This window comes from Lutjanus erythropterus, chromosome 13, assembly GCF_056507025.1.
Source record: "Lutjanus erythropterus isolate fLutEry1 chromosome 13, fLutEry1.hap2, whole genome shotgun sequence".
In the NCBI taxonomy this organism is placed as follows: Eukaryota; Metazoa; Chordata; class Actinopteri; order Lutjaniformes; family Lutjanidae; genus Lutjanus; species Lutjanus erythropterus.
The window spans coordinates 7,543,517-7,563,323 of record NC_139329.1 but is presented as its reverse complement, the minus strand read 5'-3'; the positions used below and the strand labels follow the sequence as shown (position 1 = coordinate 7,563,323).

Genomic DNA, 19,807 nt, shown 5'->3' with positions numbered 1-19,807 from the left:
TCTCTCTCTCTCTCCGTCTCTCTCTCAAAGTCAGTTTCAGATGACAGAGTACTCTGCTGATTCCTCAGTGTCCAGGAATTAATGCTGATGACACGCAGCCTTTTGAAGGTTGTGTTTTGGTGTGTTTGAAGCATCTGCCGTCCTGTGGGAGTTGGCGGGGCAGCACACCTGTAGTTGGGGTTGAATAAGCTTTAATGTAAAGCTGGGCTCAGCAGATCCTGTGGCCTGGGAGCTCACTGACACTGTTCAATGGCAACTTTGAAGTGCTGATCATTTACTGAGGGGGGAAAAGGAGACGAAGACTAAGTAATGGACACAGAATATGTCTTGAGGGAAGAAATGCAGAAGGAGAAGAGAAAGATGGAGACAGGCTGAAAGATTCTACTCCTAGCCATCAGGAAAAGAGAAAAATAGACATGGTTGCATTTGCACAAAATGTGTTTCTAACTCAAATGTCCGCTGGCTTCTCTGTTCTCCCGAAGAAATTATTGGACAGTTTATATAGAAAGGAAATTCAATCAGAGCTGAATCCAAGAGACAAGCCAGGAGACATAAGGTTTATTGAAGTAAGGAGAAAAGATGTTAGCCAGCCGTTCACAAGATTGGAAAGCCTAGTGTAACATGATGACCTAAGGGCAAACCACAGTTTGGACTGATGTCTGTATCAAGCATTTTTTGAGGTATACCTCGCTGTAATCGACATCTATCGTCTATCATGCTGAGCTTGGGTTACATGGCCTGGAATCAGATTTGTTTTGTCAGGATTGCCACCAGCATGACCTCAAAAAACGACCTTAACCTCGATCAAATATGCTAGTTGGAGAAATTGCTGTAGCTGTAATGATAGTCAGTTATGTCCTTAATTGCTCAAATACCAAATTTACTTGGATTTGGTGACTGTTATACTTCACAAATACTTTTAATATGGAAAAACATGCACTTAGGGCTGGGTACCGAACTGTAATACTTTTCTGGCAACAATCTGACTGCTTCAAACCTACTGACTACTGAAAAATGCCTTGTCATTCAGTACCAAATTTCAACACCCAAAGAGTAACACTCAGCAGCGTCAGTAAGCAAATAAATACGCATCATGCTTGTACCAAGATCTGATAATGCTGCTGATTCACTGGCCAACGTTTAATGTTCAGGTGGCATGCAGAAAAAACAAGACAGAGAGGGGGATCATTGTTTGTTTGTTTATGTCCTGCCAGCTACTTATCTGCACCAACTACATGCACAGATAACTCGGTGAACTAAGCAGTGCAGCCAACTTGTTAGCTCATCTGTGAGTCTGTTCACCTAAATGTCCAATCAGATGGAAGTCCTGGCACATCTGCTCCTCGCCACCGCAGGGACGCATAAAATTAAGCTGTGGCAGAGAGCGTTTCTATTGGCTAACATGGTGTTGTTTACAGATACAACACAAATAAAAGTAGAGAAACACCTGAAGATGACAGAATGGGGCTGGCTGCTCTCACTCTGACACTATTTCCCAAAACCACAAACATTACCTACACTTCCTCTTCTTTGGATGAGGCAGACTACTGTTTGTAATTAATGATCCTTTTGACAGTTTTTTCCAGATATTCCATCACTTTCTTCTTTCAAACATTTTTGAACGATACCCAGTCCTACATTGATTAACTCATCCAACAATTGATTAACAAAAACTTCAGGCAACTGGCATCCCTGGAGACATTTGTTTACACCTTCATCTAGTAACTACTAGTCTTTATCTAGTCAGGATCTGTCTGACTCATTAAGTGATTGACTGATCAACTGCATCATGTTTACTTCCCAGTAACTAATCAAAGCAGTGTGTCAGCAGGTCAGAAATGTTTACATGTTGAAATAGCAGAAGGCAAAACATTGAATCAGTGGGGAATGTGCTGCAGTGATGGTAAAATATAAAAGTGGCTGGTAGATTTTAGACACAAAATAACAATTTACTATTGAGTTGGTGGCAAATTGGAACATTTCCCATTGTTCCCATTTTAAAAAGTTAATTTCCTTCCACTTTCACAATTCTTTGTTTTGTATTTTGTGAACATTACAAAAACAATTTTCAAATCTTTTCTGTTCAGATCACTCTGAGAGCTCTAATCAACACTGTTCACAGCAGCAGGAAACTGTGTTTGGCAAAAACACTACCTGGCCAGCAACAAAGATCAGACAAAGTTACAGACTAGCTGGTGAACTTGAGCTCCTAAAGAGACAGACGTGTCCCTAAAAGAGGCGGTGGAGACCAAAAAAAGAGCGAAAAAGATAAGAAATATTACACTTGTCATGTGGTCAGAAATACAACTCCAAATGAATGCCACTGACCTGATTCAACTACTACACATGTACCTAAATAGGTACTGTTTGCTTATACCTTCACCACAACAACTTTGTAAGGTGATGATATGCCAATGTTGTGTGTACAGATAAATCACTTAATGCTTCTTTGAAAATCCTCTTCTTAAAAAATCTGAAGTAACACTAACAAATATTTAGACCTGGCATTAATGTTAACAAAATCATATGAAAGATGCGAACAGTAACTATGCTGATGCCAGATTTTGTCACTGCCAGAGTGAAAACATGTCTGACTGCTGCAGTTTCCTACTATTAAGCTAGAAACAATGATCTTTTGGCTGGCTCCTTATCACAGAACAATGAACGACAATGAGAGCTAGTCGAGATATTTATTATTTTAGCCTACTGGATATGACTCTGACCAACCTCCAGCCATCCCATATCATTTGGTCACTCACTGTTTAGCCTTTACTATTAGGTACAGCAGCAGGGGAAAATAAAGGATTATAAAAAAAGAACAGAAAAGTACAGGGTGAGAAAGAGATGAGAGGGACAGGATGGAAGGAAAACAGTGAGTAAGAAAAATTGTGCAGTGATACTCAGATGTCGTGTGTGGTTAGAGATAAGCGGATAACTTGAAAAAAAAAGGGAAAACAAAGATTAGTAGGACTGCTCTTTGTGAGATAATGACATTGCCCAACACTTGCATAGAAGCACGTTTGTGCACAAAAGTGTGTACCAAAAAATACTACTATAACAGATCAGTGAAGAAAGTAAATATTTTATACACTGCAATGCAATTTTGCAGCATTTTTTCATTGGAAAGTGTAGGTAAGTATGTGGAACTTGATGCTGAATCACAAAATTTAACAAAGGTATTCATTATCATATTATCATCAGCTGAGCTTAACAAGCTTTATTCAGCCGCTAAAAGATCAGCCGGAGGTGTGGACATGTAGTTATTTTATCAGTCTAGCTCATCACTAACATCAAAGTTGTTTATAGTTCAAAGCCCTCAGCAGCCATCCTACAATTCTCCAGACTCACAGAGGTTAAACTAAGGGTACTACAATGGAGCATGAACCAGCCTGTAGTATGTCATCCGACTCACCTCAAAGAACAACTTACTGTGCTTCTCTGAGATTTCAATTTTGGAATTTTCCTTTATTTTTCTATTTTTTGTAAAAGAAGACAGACAAAATATATGTGCAAAAATGATGAGTGACACAAAGGGGATTTCCTCAGATAGGCTGTGGTCTAAGTTAAGTAAAATACCCAACCAAAAACAGAAAACTAATCTCCCTCACTGTTATTCTCACCATTTTTGCAACAGTATTCATGCTGATTGTGGAAACAATTTAGTTAAATTGAATGCAGTTTGGATTTAATCATTTGCTTTCTACTAAAGATTCTCTGGAATTCATACAAACATATCATGAGTTTATGTTTTACATGGTTTTCAGTGGGTATTTGTGTTCACATGTGTCTTTGTGCGCAGTAAAAGTAATAAAAGTGAGCATTAGGCCTGAGAAAAGTGAGGCCAACAGATGGAGGAAAGTAGATAAGGAGGTTAAAAAAACATAACCTACAACAATACAACACTGCTCGGGATGGAGCCAAGAAGTTGGCACAGAGAACACACACACAGAAAAGCAAGGTTAACACAGAGAAATGAAATCAGATGTAGAATTACCACTGAAAACAAGGAGCAGTCTATCAGTAGTTTTCAGACAAAATATAAAATATTCTTAGACGTGTGGTATTGAAGACCATCCTGTTCTTCATCCAATCCCATTAGACCAGTTACTGTATAATCAAACCTTGTGTTTAAGCATTGTTATTAAAAGGATATGGCTGCTGTTCAACATTTTTCTCAGTGTCAGCTAATCCCATCAAACGACAGAAACAAACGGTGCCAATACTTTCTGGCTTCACTAACCATGCCCCATGTCCACGGGTTCCTACTGAAGACATAGACCATTAAAAACAAGGTCACTGAGTACTGTAGTTTTTAGCAAACCTCACTCAAAGTGGAATAAGAACTGCACTTGCTGGGGACTATTTTCAGACATGTTTTAATACACATTTGATGCTCTAGTGAGTATTTACAGCACCAGGACAGCGGGGCAGACTTAAATTCGTGTGTATGTATGTGTATTTATAGTGATATGAGAGAATGGCACTCAGTCAACAAAATGTTTCATTGATGCACTTTTAATAGTTTTGGTGTACCATTTTAAAATTTTTCATTGACTTATGTGCATTAAATTGAGTAGGCCAACAACATTATGTATATATGTGAGGATACAACAAGAATATACAGTAAACATATCCCTTTCTCTGTATTATGCAAATTGGAAACATAGACAGTTTTGTGTTCTCTAGCATGGTGAAAGATAGATTTAAAAATAAATCATAATTCTATGTAAACATATGCTCTGAAAATATATAACTTGTGAGTTAATGTTAATGACTGAGTACACAGAGTAAGCATGGATTAGATTTAAACCCAACCTAATACAATGGATTGATGTCTTACAGTTTTTCTCTTTATATTTGTCATTCAATGGTTCTCCACATGAAAACATCTATGTTTATATCATAAGGGAACTGTGTAATAAAATGTGTTTAAAATTAAATCTGATAAAATGTGACTTAAACCTCATGAGTACTTGATATTTTTCTTAGGGTGAGAGTCACTAGAAGCCCGATACGATATTAGCATAATGCTTTCATCACATTATATTACTGTGATTTTAAACATTTTGCCGTACACTGAGTATTGTATCATTTCAATTTATTACCTTTTTTCATCTGCTAATAAGTAGGGCTACAATGCACAAATATTTTCATTATCGACGAATTTTCACATTACTCATGATTAATTGATTAATTGTTTAGTCTATAAAATGTCAAAAAATGCTCAGCGCTGTTGTAGCTGTTCATTATGCTACATCTCCATGTTGTGTTTTGTTTTCTTTTTCAACACAAATAAGGACATATGGTGCAGACACGAAGACCCTTTTAGAACCAGCAGCAGTATCATCGTCCATCACGATGATTCACTGTGGACATCGTCATATGCTAATTTGGTGGACACTGCCTAACCCTAGAGATCAATATTATTGGCCCAATATTTGCCAATCATAACTATATCGCTCTATAATGGTAAAAGCATATGTGTTGTCTGATATCCATGTATATGAAAACTACTGGTTTTAAACAGAACATAATGCAGTTAATTTTTACCTTTTAGTTCTATAGCCCTTTTCTTAATTTAGGTTTCATATAGTCTGTACATATATTTTGCTCTATTCTTGTATTATATTATGTTAGTTTATTGTTAAACAGTAAAATATACTGTTATAACCACTTTTGTGGGATCATTCCAAGGAAATGCTTGCAGATATATTCTATATATTATATTCTGTATAAAGAATCTTGGCTGATATAGCAATGTCAGATTTTTTTTCACTCCCTAATATTGGTATTGGCCCAAAAAATCAGTATTGGTCAGGCCCAAAAAGTGGCATCTTCAAATTGCTTATTTTGTCAAACCAACTGTCCAAAACCTAAACACTCTTCACTTTGGTTTATAAATGACAAAGAAAGGCAGCAAATAATCACAGTTACAAAACTGGAACGAGTAAATGTTTGACATTTTTGCTTGCATCTATTGGACAGAAAGGGAAAAGTTTGATTCGTATTTGCAATATGAACAATTTATATAAATTAATACTGATACCTGGTCTCTGTCTGTGTATGTACATTATTACAATACTATGCTTTATTGACTCCTCCACTGCCACCTATATGTTTTCCACTGTTCATTATAAATGAAGTCCATAATTTATTATGTCAGAGCAAGGTCTCAACCTGTTCAGTTCTCGTCATGAGTTTAGCTTCTGAATGTAACAGGTGTTTACATTATTTAGTCTTGCCTCATGAGCAGCAGCCCACAGAAGCTCTCAATCATCACTCATTATTATGTTAAAGAATTCAAAACCATTTACTTTAAACCGCTAGCAAATATCCATGTCCTCAGGCAGTCCTTCAGAGAAGATCACATAAACACAATTATGGTCAAACACTAACACCCACACTCATATTTGTCACTACAGTCTGGGTTTGTTATAATACTTTGGTACCCAGGGGGATCAGCATCTCCTCTCATAGACTGTAGGATGTGCTCATTAATCAGACAGCAGACAAGAGCAAAATTATTCCTGCTGTTTGTTTTTGTGTGTTTGCTGCTTTGCGTGCGTGCATGAAACTGACAGACAGGAAAAGCTCCCTGAGGAGTGTGTATTAAATGGTGTTGGGAATACGCACAGCAGTCAACATGTGTCTGATGCCAGTCAAAGAAAAAAACATTGAGGCCTTAATAGGAATACAAATGCACACATTCAATCGCTCACATGCACAAACATGCACACAATGCTCAAAGAAATGAAAAGTCCCTTCAGTGTGTTGGTAAATCAATGGCTTAAGAGTGTGGAGGCCACTGCAGGGCAGGGTGAGGAGAATAGAAGGAGTGGGGAGGGAGTGTGGGAAGAAGAAGGGAGGAGAAAAGAAATAATGAAGAAAAGAAAAGACGAAGGCAAGGCAATATATGAGGAAGGAGGAAAGAGAGAGTAGGAAGGGGGTTGGTATAACTTAAGAATGCAAATTTAAGTCAGCAGTGTGAGGATTGGCCATGAACATAACAAAGTTGATAACAAAATTAAGCAAAAAATCTTAAAAAAAAAAAAAAAAATAGTAAGGGCTCAAAATTCAATGTTACTGCATGGGAGCTGCCACTGTCAGTCAAACACTATGAAAACAAAGACAACTAAACACAGTAACATGAAAGCTGGGAGATGTGTACGAGTATGTGTGACAAATTAATAAAATAATCTCACAAAATGTTAAGAAAGGGAACATTCTCACACCTATTTTCATTATTGAACTGAAAAATACGACCGATCACCTTCTGAATCCAACTTACTGTCTTTTACCGAACTAAGATAAACTTAAACTGCCTTGTTAACTCCGTAAAACACACTACATATTAACTCTTTAGACAGAAAGAAGCAAATTAAAACTCACCAAAACTGTCCTGTCTTCCCACTGTTCCAAAAAACATCACAAACTTTTTCACTTTGTTAGATGTGAAAAAAGTCTGGTTCTACATGCTCTCATCCTCCAGCCAAGTGCACTGTTCTGAGCTGGAGAAGCACCTGTCACACGTGCAGACCATGAACTTAACACAATAAAATGACAAAGATGATCCATCTTTTGAGTCAGTGTGCACAGGACAGCCTGTCGAAAATAGAATGCAAAAGAAAGATTGCAGCATATCGTCTTGCCTTACTGCAGTATATTGGAATATACTGATCGGTATCCCTGTATCATGATATGTATTGTATCGCCATTTCACAACCTTACTGCTGATGCAAACAAACATTCCCTGCTGGTGATGCAGTCAAAGGAAATGCAGTGTATGTGGCACTGAGTGAAGCATAGCACAGTGATAATCAAAAATGCATCAGACAGCAGTCATTTTCTACATTTTTATGATAGCTGAGCAGTTTTAAATATTGTAGCAGCATGAAAATAGATCCCTGTGGCTCATGGCATGATGGAACAAGGCCAATTATTGACACACTTCATGATTAAAACATTCTGAGTTTGGTTATCTGCACTGTAAACAGATACAACAGTTTCTCTTCTGTTATCTTTCTGAGAAATTAGCTGCATGTTTGGTTCCATGCACCATACCATATCATATTAAATTGTGGACCAGGATTGAAATCTGATTTCCAAATCCTGTTGGTGGTAAATAAATGCATAGAGAGTTAGGAAAGGAGGGAGAAATGTTTAACAGAAATCAAAACAACATAAGCGTGATGAAGGGGTGGCAGGTGAAAAGAGCTGCCTGGTGCATTAGATGAAAGAAAACAAAGTAGGCAAAATAGGATGGGGACGGAGAGAGGGTGCAGGAGAAACAGAGAGGACATGGAAGAGAAAGGCATAATGAAGGGGAGTGGGTCTGTTTGCTGCAGATCCCCACTGACCTGTGAGTTTTGACCCCTACCACACCCTGTCATTCAGATTCTGCCTCTTAATGCGCCTTAAAGCCTACTGCAAGGGCAAAGTTCATTCCCAGAGGGCAAAGGTCCAACAAGGACTCCAGAGGCTGGGCTACATGAAGTTGGGCACTGAGTAATAAGTAACACATCACACAAGACAGGGTAGGTTGGAGGTTGGCATGGCCACAGATGTAATTCTCTCAAGATGGCTAAGAGAGAAGAGGTGGCATTGGAAAATAAAATGAGGTGGAGAAAGAGAAATCTGAGGGATGAACAGAGGGTAGGGGAGGAGAGACTGAGAGTGGGAGGACAAGAAAAGAACTAAAATAGCCTGATCTCTACTCTCTAATCTGTAATTATAGCTGCCAAAAGTTGAATGATGAGCAATCTAAACAGAGTCTGGGGCCTCTAATTTAAACTCCACAAGTTTAATATTCTTTTGTGTCATTTTATGGTAATGGCTAAACACGGTTAAATGAAGTTCTTTACCTCTGAGATCACCTGTCAGACAGAAGAGCCATCCAATTTCTCTGTGGATCGCTCTGTGTGTGTGTGTGTGTGTGTGTGTGTGTGTGTGTGTGTGTGTGTGTGTGTGAGACAGAGAAAAATGTCTCAATACAGTACTGGACAGTAACAATATCTACGGTGATATTACATGATTAATTATTTTACTATTTTTATTTGATTCTATAAAAGGATGATTGCATCTCTTTGTTTTGCAATTGTACACACATGATTGACACATTCATTGCTAATGACAATTCACACAAATGCTCATGGCTGACGTATTTAATTAAAGAGGGAAAGCAGATGCACTATTAGTTAAAGCGAAAATGAATTTTATATGAACAAAAAGTGCTGTACACTTTAAATTTATTGTTTAATTGTTTTTTCAAGTTGTCATCGTGATTTAAAAGTGCCTTAGACCTGATAAATATGTATTTAAAGGAGTGTCAGCCACAGAGTGCAAAAATCAAGGATGGGTTTAGTATAATAGCACCTTGTGTGTTATTTTCCAGAGGAAAAACAGCATAAAGTATTGCCCAATTTAAAATTAATATCCAGCATTCATAGATTTAAAAATACCTAAGAAAGTATGTAAAAGTGATATCAATGATATCATGTTTCACCATGGACATCACCATATTCCAATTTACTACCCATCTACTCCTAATTTATTTACTTATTCTGACTTATTGTCTGTTCTCTGTTCAGTCACACTTTCTCAAACATTTTCTCAAACTTTTTATTTCTTCAGTATTTTAGATCAAAAGTGTAGCAAAAAAACTCTTTTTCCCTTGTTTGGCAAGAAAAGGACGACCCAAATTTAAGTGTATGCACATCATTATAACCTCTTTAAGAACTTATGCCCTAGATTTTACAAGAAGTAAACATAATTAAGAATATCTATTAATTATTAAGATCGTACCTCCCCTGCTTGAGCTTGAGAGCTGAGCTCTACTTCAGAATATAAACAAAGCTGCTTTATTCACACACATGAACACAAAACAGTGCATGCTACTCTCTTTCTCACACACACACAAACAAATATCCAGCACACACACATAGGTTCTCCTTTTACCTCAATTATATAGCAATACACACACACACACACACACACACACACACACTGTAGGATAGCCAGAGGGGCTTCACAGGAGAATAGGGCAAAAGGAAGAGAGGGTGGTGCTGAGAAACTTATAAGGCAAGAGCAAGTATGTGAGTATGCACACACACACACACACACACACACACACACACACACACACACACACACACACACACAGGCACACAGGCACACAGGAAAGCAAGCGGGCAGGAAAACCTTAAGGGTCCAACCCTGGAGGAGAGTATTCAGGCGCTCTGCGGGATCTGAGCCAACACCACTCTCCTTTCTTTTCTTTAAAAAGATTTGTTTTTTCTCTTCTTATCCTCTCATCTACTTTCCTACCTGCGGCTTCTAATCCCATCATCTGCCACATTTATACACAAATCACAAATAATTAATTCTTCTCCTAATTTTATCTAATTAGGGACCATATGCAAAGAAGCACAGAATCCCTAGCCAGCTGCCTTGTTCTAATTTAATGAGGGGAGATGAGGACATGCAAACCATTGTTCTCTTGCTTTTACTGAAGTAATTCACCTGTCAAACTCCTAATATACACAGACAGAGTTCCTGCATCTTTTGCAAAGTCAAATTCAAACACTTTTCAAACATTTTCAGTGTATATTATGTTTCCCTGCACCTTACAACTGTGCTAAATGAAATATTTATACCATTTTGGTAAGTGGTCGATCAGATTGAGAATTCTTTCAAGAAAAAAGGTCAAATTTTATTATTTCAGCTTCTTAAATGTGAATATTTTCAGGTTTCTTTCTTCCTCTCTGACAGTAAACTGAACGTAAACTGAAAGGACATCATCTTTGCCTTTGGGAAACATTGGCCAACATTTTTCACAATTTTCTGACATTTTATGGACCAAACAACTAATAATAATCAAGAAAATAATCTATAGATTAATCGATGATAATAAATGTTAGTTGCAGCCCTACATCCTATATAACGTGGTTGAGTCAACATAAAACAATCACACAAACAATTACTGGACAAATAACTTCAATTTCAATTTTCTTTTCTCTTTTTTCTCTAAATAATTTTCAAGCTAACAGTCACTGAAACCTCCCGGCATGTTGTGTGCTGGTGTTTAGTGGCATGCAAGGTTTGAGTGTCTTCATTTTATGCAAAAGGCAAAGGAAATTAGACTGTCTCTGATTTATTTTACTTCTTGATCTAATAAACTACTTAGCAAACTATTCAGTCAGACAGTGATTTATTGTGAAAGTAATGCAGTTACGATTTCAGCAGTTTCAAGCACTTTATCCAAAATCCAATCACTTTTCAAACTTTGAAAACAATAAAATTCAAGGATTTTGAAGGACTTCTAGCACCTGAAAGAACCCTGAGCAGAAAAGAAGGGCCGGGTATAGAACTTTGATACTTTTATGGCACCGACTGAACTGCTTCAATACTACTGAGTATCAAAAAATGCCTTGTCATGCTGCTCCAAGATGTAATGATCCAGGTTACTAGCTTTCTAAAGTTAAATGTCATAGAGCCATGCAGGAAAAACAGACAGAAAAAGTTAGAGCTGAGACAATTAGTTGATCAACAGAGAAGAGTAGAAACTCTGATTGTCGATTAATTGTCTCAGTCATATTTCATGAAAAAATGTTAAACATTCTCTGTTCCCACCTTCTCCAGTGTGAGGATTTGCAGCATTTCTTTGTTATACATGACAGCGAAGGAGCTCTTGACTGTTAGTTGGACAAAACAAGCAATTTGAAATGTCATTATCAGCTGAGAAATGGTTATGGGCATTTTTAAAATATTTATCTTTGGTTTAAAAGGCCAACTGATAAATCGTTAAAATAATTGGCAGATTAATCATTAATTAAAAAACTAAAAATTCCCACTTATTTATGTATAATAACACTGTCAAGAAAAAACAAGACGGTTGTTACCCAATACCACAAAAAAATAAAAGAAAATTGCCAAGTAAAAAGCTGACAGAACCCAGTCTTAAATTTGACAGTTGATTGAAAGTGCCAGATGGGTTGAAGACACAAGTAACATCAGCAGTTGGTACTACACAGTTAACATAAGTAGCCAGACGAACCTGCAGGACACTGGTCCACTTTCTGCAACACGCTAGTCAACTTGAACAAAAGCTCTTGGTCCAATATTTAGGTCATTGTTGGTGGAAAGTACACAAACAAGCTAAAGTTATGACCCCTCTGTCCCACTGGAGTTGAAGATGGAGGTTAGTGAAAAAGCTCATTTAGCATCACAGACCTATAAACAAGCACCCTGACCCACAGTCTCTGCTGGAAGCCTGATCAAGTGATTCAAACCCCTGTATAGAGGATATGTGATAGTAAAAGACCCCTTCTGCTTGAGTATGTGGCCAAATTATATTAATAAAAGGCCCCACTCACAAAGATGTGTATAATGAGGGGAGTAGGTTAGCCTAGGGCTGATAAAGCAGGTGGTTTTGCACTTCAACTACGAGAAACAAATGGAGATGGAGGGGGAGAGGGGATTACGGTGAACCTTTACAAAGAGCAAAGCTTACTAGAAAGCAGGCCTACCTAAGGGGTCACAGGTAGGCCAAGTGCCCACGGCTAAGAAGCCTTAGCCAGGTTAAAAAGGTGACATTCCTGTGGGACTAATAGATGCAATCCAGCCCCAGCAGTGGCCTCAGACCACAAGACCATAACGAAGATGACCCAGATATGTTCCTACCACTTCCATTTTACTTATATTTCAGTCAGGACTAACGAGCAAAATACACCATTTCTACAACTGGTAACATTAAAATAAAAAAAAATAAAATAAAACCAGTAAGGGAAGATTTTTTTTATGCAAAATAATCCAGATTGTTTTTTATTTCTTCAGTTTTATAGGCAGCATTTTAGGTATACTTGATCCCTTTTCTTAACTGAAATTGTTCTATTTGTGTTTTTTTTTTAATTTATAGTTATTTCTAATTCTTAAAAATAACTGGGAAAATTTACTCTTTCAGGGCCCTGATGTCATTTCAGATTTATAAGTATAATTTTTTTACTCTCATATTGTTATGGCCCCAAAGATCCAGTATCGGTCTGGCTTTGTTTGTTGGAAAAAACAAGTCCATCCAACATAAGCAGTATCGAAATGTGCCATCAGCATAATATTATCCAAGGTGACTTCCACTGTCTGATCAATTGTTCAGATGTCTTGTAGCAAGTCGGGGTTGGTGGAAAAATTAAACTAATCTAATATCAGAGTCACATTGCAGCATCATTACTGAGCACTGTTGTGAAGCTCATGAGTATAGTTATATATACACAATGTAAAGTTTATGTAATACGTCAGGCTGAGTTGTACCTCAAAAATAACTGTATAGAATGTTTTTAGTTTCATCAGTCATTTTTACTTCACCGGTCTTCCAAAACTCACTTTACTTTGATGTTGAGGCCATCTATTAAGAGGTTCTCAGGAAGCTCGGTCAAACATCGCAAGGACCTGAAGCCATATAACCTCAGCTGAACTCAAAAGAACTTCTCATTTTGGATGCTCTGTTTTCGTCTCAGCCACCTGTGATCTGTGTGTCTTATGTGTTCATGACCTTAGGGTGCCAGCAGTCGCATTGCAAGGAGAACACCTCTTTGTCTCTGTAGGTCATAAACTCCTCTCATGTAATCAGTTTGTTTGTGTGTGTGTGTGTGTGGTCACTCCAGCTCTGAACCTTGGCCAATTTATTTTGACCCTTGTTTAACCTGACCTTGCTTGTTCCAACATGGACTATCTGCTCCACTTTCAAGCCCCTCTTTCCTAACTTTCATTTTGATAATATCTACCTCTGTTGTTAAACCTGTCTGAAGTAGAAATGGAAGTAAAAGCATGAAAGATGCAAGGCACTAAGGCACTAAGTAAGTATTCCGTGCCAGATCCATTTATCATAAGCCAAGGACTCTAAGAGAGGGGAAATAGTGTTGTCATTGTTTTCTCAAAGTAGTGAATGGGTTTTTATGCAGACCTGCAACACACACACACACACACACACACACACACACACACACACATGCACATATTAATATACATAAACTACTGCAGTGACTCTGCTGGAGCCAAATAACAGATGGACAGTGAGGTCAAAATTGGTGTGAACAAGGGGATAAAAGAGAGAGATTTAGAGAACAGATGGGCACAGAGTTCACTGATGGGAGGAGTAACGAAACACACGTATACACTGTATCCAGTAAAATGCAAACACAACATACAATGAGAGGATTTCACCTAAAATTTGTTTAAACAGGATTTAATTCTGACAATAAAGGGTTTTCTCCTCTTGTCAAAGGTACTGGTGTCAAAAAGGGCACATTAGTTCCAGGTGATGATGACATGTTATAGGCTCTGTGTAGCTGCCTCTAGCTGATGGACACCCGAAGTAACCTGGTCACCTGCCGGTTCAATACATCAATAAATGACACAGCACAAAATCCCACAAAACTGGGACCGTCATTAAGAATAAGCATGAGAATAAATCATAAACCGTCATGACGTTAAAATCTGTGCAAGTATGAAAGCAGCACTGGCTGCAGGAGGCTGTTTGGGGGCAGTGAATAGAATGAATGCTGAGTCACTGCACTGAGGCTTGAGCAGCAGGCAGACAGGAAGCAGGTAGGTATCATGGGAGCCTGCGGAGGAGAACAGGACTCTGGCATCTGCTACTACACCAAAGGAGTCACGGAAAAAGAAACACAAGAGAGAGCAGGAGAGGGAACTGAAAAAATGAAAGGAGAGGAGGAGGAGGAAAGGATGGAGGGCAGGAAAGGAGGAAAGGGTGAAAAGAGGGCAGATGGGAGCTGAATAAAAAAGAGAATAATGTTGGGCAGGGAGAGGAGAGAAGGTGTAAAGAGGAGGGGAATGGAGAAAGAGAGGTGGGGAGAGGGGAAATAAGAGGAATACAATAGGAAAGTAGCCCGTAGAAGGACAGAAGGACACATCTACCTGCTTTCAGAGCTTCTCAGCCTGACTCAGCATAACCTGAAGTCACTTCAACTCCGTCCTTCATTGCTGACTCAGCCTGTTGTTGGATGGGCCCCAGGGACCCTTATGTCACAGCATTCTACAACAATATCATTCAAAACACCTACCCTTGCTGGGGCAATGCACCCCATGATAGCTTTTTAGCCAACTGTACCACCGTAACACCTTCCAAAAACACATAAATGTTTCCTTTATATAAAATATGAATAAGTAAAATATATAAGTGTGTGTAGACACAATTTATGATCAAGGGCACTGGGCCTTTGGGCCTTTGGTGTTGTCCATTCTTTTTAGCACAAAGGCCAAAGGCCAGAGCAGCAAGCCCACTGATATAATGAATTTAACTTAAGGGTTTAGGATTATTTTATTTTCATATACTATTCATACTGTTTTTTTTATACCATTTCAAAATAATGACCTTAATAAGAGTAATAGCTTGCTGTAGTGGCAGTAAAGAGGCAGAGAAGAAAACAACAAAATAGTCCACAGGACTTAGAATTATTTGAGGGGCATGAGGCTAAACTGATGGGACATGGTGACCATGGCCATGTTGTAGCCTTTTGTGTAGGTTATACTAACACCATGACATTCAGTGAGCACCTGCCTGTCATTGCAGCCACTTTTAAAAACACTTTGTTTTTCAGGGGAACTCTCTTGCAGGTAGGTGGCTGTCAGAGTGGTTACCACATGGAGGTGTGAAAGCTCTTTTAGTCTGAACTTTTAATATTTTAATGTCCAAAACCTTTCCTACAAAATTGTTTTGTTCTTTTTGCAAATCAGCCCATATGGATGAAACAATTAAGCATCAGGAGACAAACATTCAACTCAAGAGCAGTCAAACATGTGCTAAAATGAAGCAGCAGTGGTTTGACAAGATTTTTCTTTTTTGCTGTGTCTCTGAGTCAGGAATCCATTATACAGTGACTGCTGTGGATCCAAGCTGACAACAACTGCCATCAACAGCAAGCAACAAACTTTTTGGAGTGTGTTACGCAACTAGCTGCTAATGTAGTCTGAAGTCTCTAGCCTCAAGCAGAGATAAGAAGCGGGCAATGGTCATCTGGAAAGTAGGGTCGGCCAGTTGGACAAATATATTGACTATCAGTGAGTGATGATGGCTACTTTTAGTCCGCGGATCACATGCGGGACAAACCATATGGGGCGAGCCACACAGGCCACGGACCAGCTGTGATCCACTGCACCTCTAGTCTCTATGACATAACACTACTCTCCATCTTCAGAACCAGTCATGTAGAAGCATCTCTAAATGCCACATGAACAGAAATGTTTTCCAGCAACAGCTCTTACAGCGAACAGCGCTCCAATTAACATGCATTTGGCTTCAGGAGTAGCAGCCCCGAACTGTTAGAAGGAGTGTGGAACACATGCCACAAGATTAGTAACAACACCATGACGGTGCTGGGTGTCAGTGACAGAGAGAGTGAGTGAAAGTGTGTGTGAGAGAGAAAATACAGGAACGTTAGATTTGTGTTGAAGACGCAGCAAATGAATCAGCTCGTTTCCTCTGCTGCCTTGAGGGCTAGACAGTCTGACAGGCCAGCAAATAAGGATGACTCATCCTGACTCACACACAGCCACACAGACACACACACACACACACACAGGTGGGCGCACACACACAAACACAGGGTGATGGATTATCCCCACCATAAAACACGCTTTTGTGGCTTCCAATTGCCCTGAAAGGAAACCTCTCATGCTCTCTCAGATTCTTCTGCCCTTTTCGCAAATACTCTCTCAGTTAACTCATCCTCTCACACACACTCACTCTCTCTCTTTCTTTCTCACACACACACACACACACACACACACACACACACACACACACACACACACACACACACAGACACACACACACACACACACACACACACACACACACCTTGTCTATTTTTCTTGCCCCTCTTCTACCTTCCCAGCTGCATTGACAAACACAGCCCTGCAGCCACCAACCTGTGACTCATCCTCGTAGCCTTTCTGAGTCTGTCAGGATGCACGAACAGACACAAGCCTATGTGCACATTTACGGTCATGAACACGCACACATACATGCACAACAGGTTTGCATTCCATTCTGTCTGTTTTTTGTGAAGATGAGACTCCAGTGGTGAAGGGTTTCCAGATCTTGTGGAGCTGATATCCGAACAACTTTCAAAAGATGAAAGCGCCTTTGATCTGACAAGTTATAGTAGGCATGGACACACACACACACACACGCACATACACACACAGACTGTTACATGAACTCCGTCATCAGAGCTTTAGGACTTTGTCATCTGATGCTGCACTGAAAGTCTGTTTGAGACATAATGAAATAAAATAAACTCAACATGTTCGACCATTAATGTAGTGAAATGTCTGAACAGAATCAGAGAACTAGCTCCCACTTTTAGCAAGTTGGTGGCTTGCTTAGAGCAGTGTTTCTCAAATAGGGATACTACTACCTCTAGGGGTACTTTGGATGTGAGTTTTTTTCTTAATGTTAATATAAAAAATATCATTCATGCATAATTCCTACAATAATTATACTGTATTAAGTTCCGTAAACATGTAAAATCAAGTTTGATTACAGCACATTTTATATTCTAATTTTCAGTGCAATCATTAATTGCCAAAAACTGTCAACTGCTGTAAAATCTCAAAAAAGAGGGTATTGCATGATATACAAACCAACAAATGGAGTAATACAGCTGAGAACACAGTGAATAGAAATAAAAATAAAGTGAAAACAGAGCCATTAAAATACCATCAGTATTAGGAAGAATGTGTGAGCAGATAAAAACATAGACACTCTATGGGGGTCCAGAAGTATGCACCCCCAGAGATTTTTTTAGAGCTACTACACACTTATTTTCGGTGACTTTAAGGATTAGTCTAGTGCTGGTCACAAGATAAGAGAATTACAAGATAGAGCAAAATGAAGTACAAAGTATTCTAAATAATAAATGTTTACATAATTTAATGAATGCATAACCTAGCACTGATCCAAAAGCAGAGCACAAAGTTGAGTTTTAAGGATGATAGCAAAGCATAGACCAGATAATTAACACTTTATTATTGGATCAAACTTAGTATTTTTGACCATGATCACTAAAAATGTAAAAGTGCTCATTTTCCCTTTTCTCCTCTGCAGGATAATTAATAAGAATGTATTAAAATAAACTCAAGGCAAAAGTTACACTTAACTGCTGATCTGGGATCAGTGTTATTGCCCCAAATGTAAAATTGACCTTTATAAGTAAACACTCAATTTATTAAAAACAACCCTGAAGACAATACTTAATAGTTAGTGACTAATCTAGCAAAATAGCAAGCCCTCTTGTTAATTTATCTGGTCTATTGTTTGCTATTGTATCTAACACGCTGACTGCAGGATAGACAAGTTCATATAAAAACTGGCAGCTACAAACTCCTTAAAACTCAGTTTTGTCCTGTTTTCTTCTGCTTTTGATAGGAGCTAGCTCATGCATGCATCACTTATTGTACACATAATGTGCATATATTTTCTGCTGCAAGAAAGCAGCAGTCACTTTTTACATGTACATTACAGCTGCTGATCTCTGTAAATAACCCAGTAATTAACAATATTAGCTACTTTGCTAACAATTCTTGTTTCCTCCCATATAATCCTTTACCTCGGGCTACCTGTGGCAACTTTGTTTCGGCTTGTTTTCCACGTAGCAGGTCACAGACTGACATTGATCCCTAACTGGAGGCGATGTGATCGAGCGGACGAGTGAATAGCTGATTACTTTTTTTTTTTTTTTTTTTTTTTTAATGAGGACGTCTAACCTGCTCTGTGTGTCTGCCAACAGACTCAGCGACCTGTTGCATGTTTGAAAATATGCTCGCCCCAAACTCTGTTTTTACAAGGTTTAACGCACTTGTTTCACCTCCAACCGATTCGATTTCATCTGGTCAAAATCAATCAATCCTTTGACGTTCCTGCTTACCCTCATCAAAGTAGTCAATAGGGAGGATGAAAGACTTATTTAAGGGGTTAGGAAGAGCACACCTTATACTTAGACACTTAACTTACTCAACTGCAGAAAGAGAAAACAACATTGCTTGTAGTGTTTCTGGACAATATTTCGCCCTCCACCCACTTGAGTTCACTTGTAGCAGTGCTCGGTCTGGGCTTGCACTGTACTGTGACTAGTGAATTGATTGACTATAGGCAGTAAGTCCACATGCATCCAAATGCTCATCTACAGCATCAGATGCTCGTGCTCCATTGTGTTTATCGAAGTCACTTTGAGTAGGCAGACTCTCGACCCCCCCTAAAAAAATATTTCTAATATATATTTTCCTTCTGGCTAGTTATTAGAGCTAGTTATTCATCTAGATAGTTTTGGTGCGACCTGGTGCATTTTGGAGATATCTGCCTTCTCTCCGATATAGTGGAACTAAAAGGCACTTACTTTTTTCTCAAGGTAATCCACAGACATTGCTGTGGGTAGTTTCATGAAGGAACTATTTTCTTTCTGGTAGAAAGAAAGTCCTAGTTGTTCAAAACAAGGTATGTGAATTATCTTGAGAAACTGGGTCATGATTTCTGGAGACACTAGTGTGGAACTTGTCAAATGTGTTTTTTTGGGCTTTGAGCCCCACAAGCCAAGTGCCATTTAGTTCCATTATGCTGGAGAGAAGGCAGACATCTCTACGACTGATCACTCCAAAAATCTGCAACTCACATCAAAACTATCTTAAATGGGTAAATGGCACTACAAGCCAGAAGAAAATACATATTATTGATTTGTGGGGGTTTACTGTCCCTTTAACAGGATTTACCTCAACAAGCCGACACTGGTGCAACACT

The 19,807-nt window shown here is 38.6% G+C and overlaps 1 protein-coding gene across 1 annotated transcript in view; it reads right to left on the bottom strand.

Moving 5' to 3' along the window:
* Positions 1 to 21: 21 nt before the first annotated feature.
* LOC146316107 (USP6 N-terminal-like protein) overlaps positions 22 to 19,807 on the bottom strand; it is a 39,781-nt gene continuing 19,995 nt past the window's right edge. Inside the window, exon 11 of the mRNA XM_084734927.1 lies at positions 22 to 277. Coding sequence (XP_084591053.1) covers positions 234 to 277 — 44 coding nt within the window. The 3' untranslated portion in view covers positions 22 to 233. The remainder of the gene's footprint in view (positions 278 to 19,807) is intronic.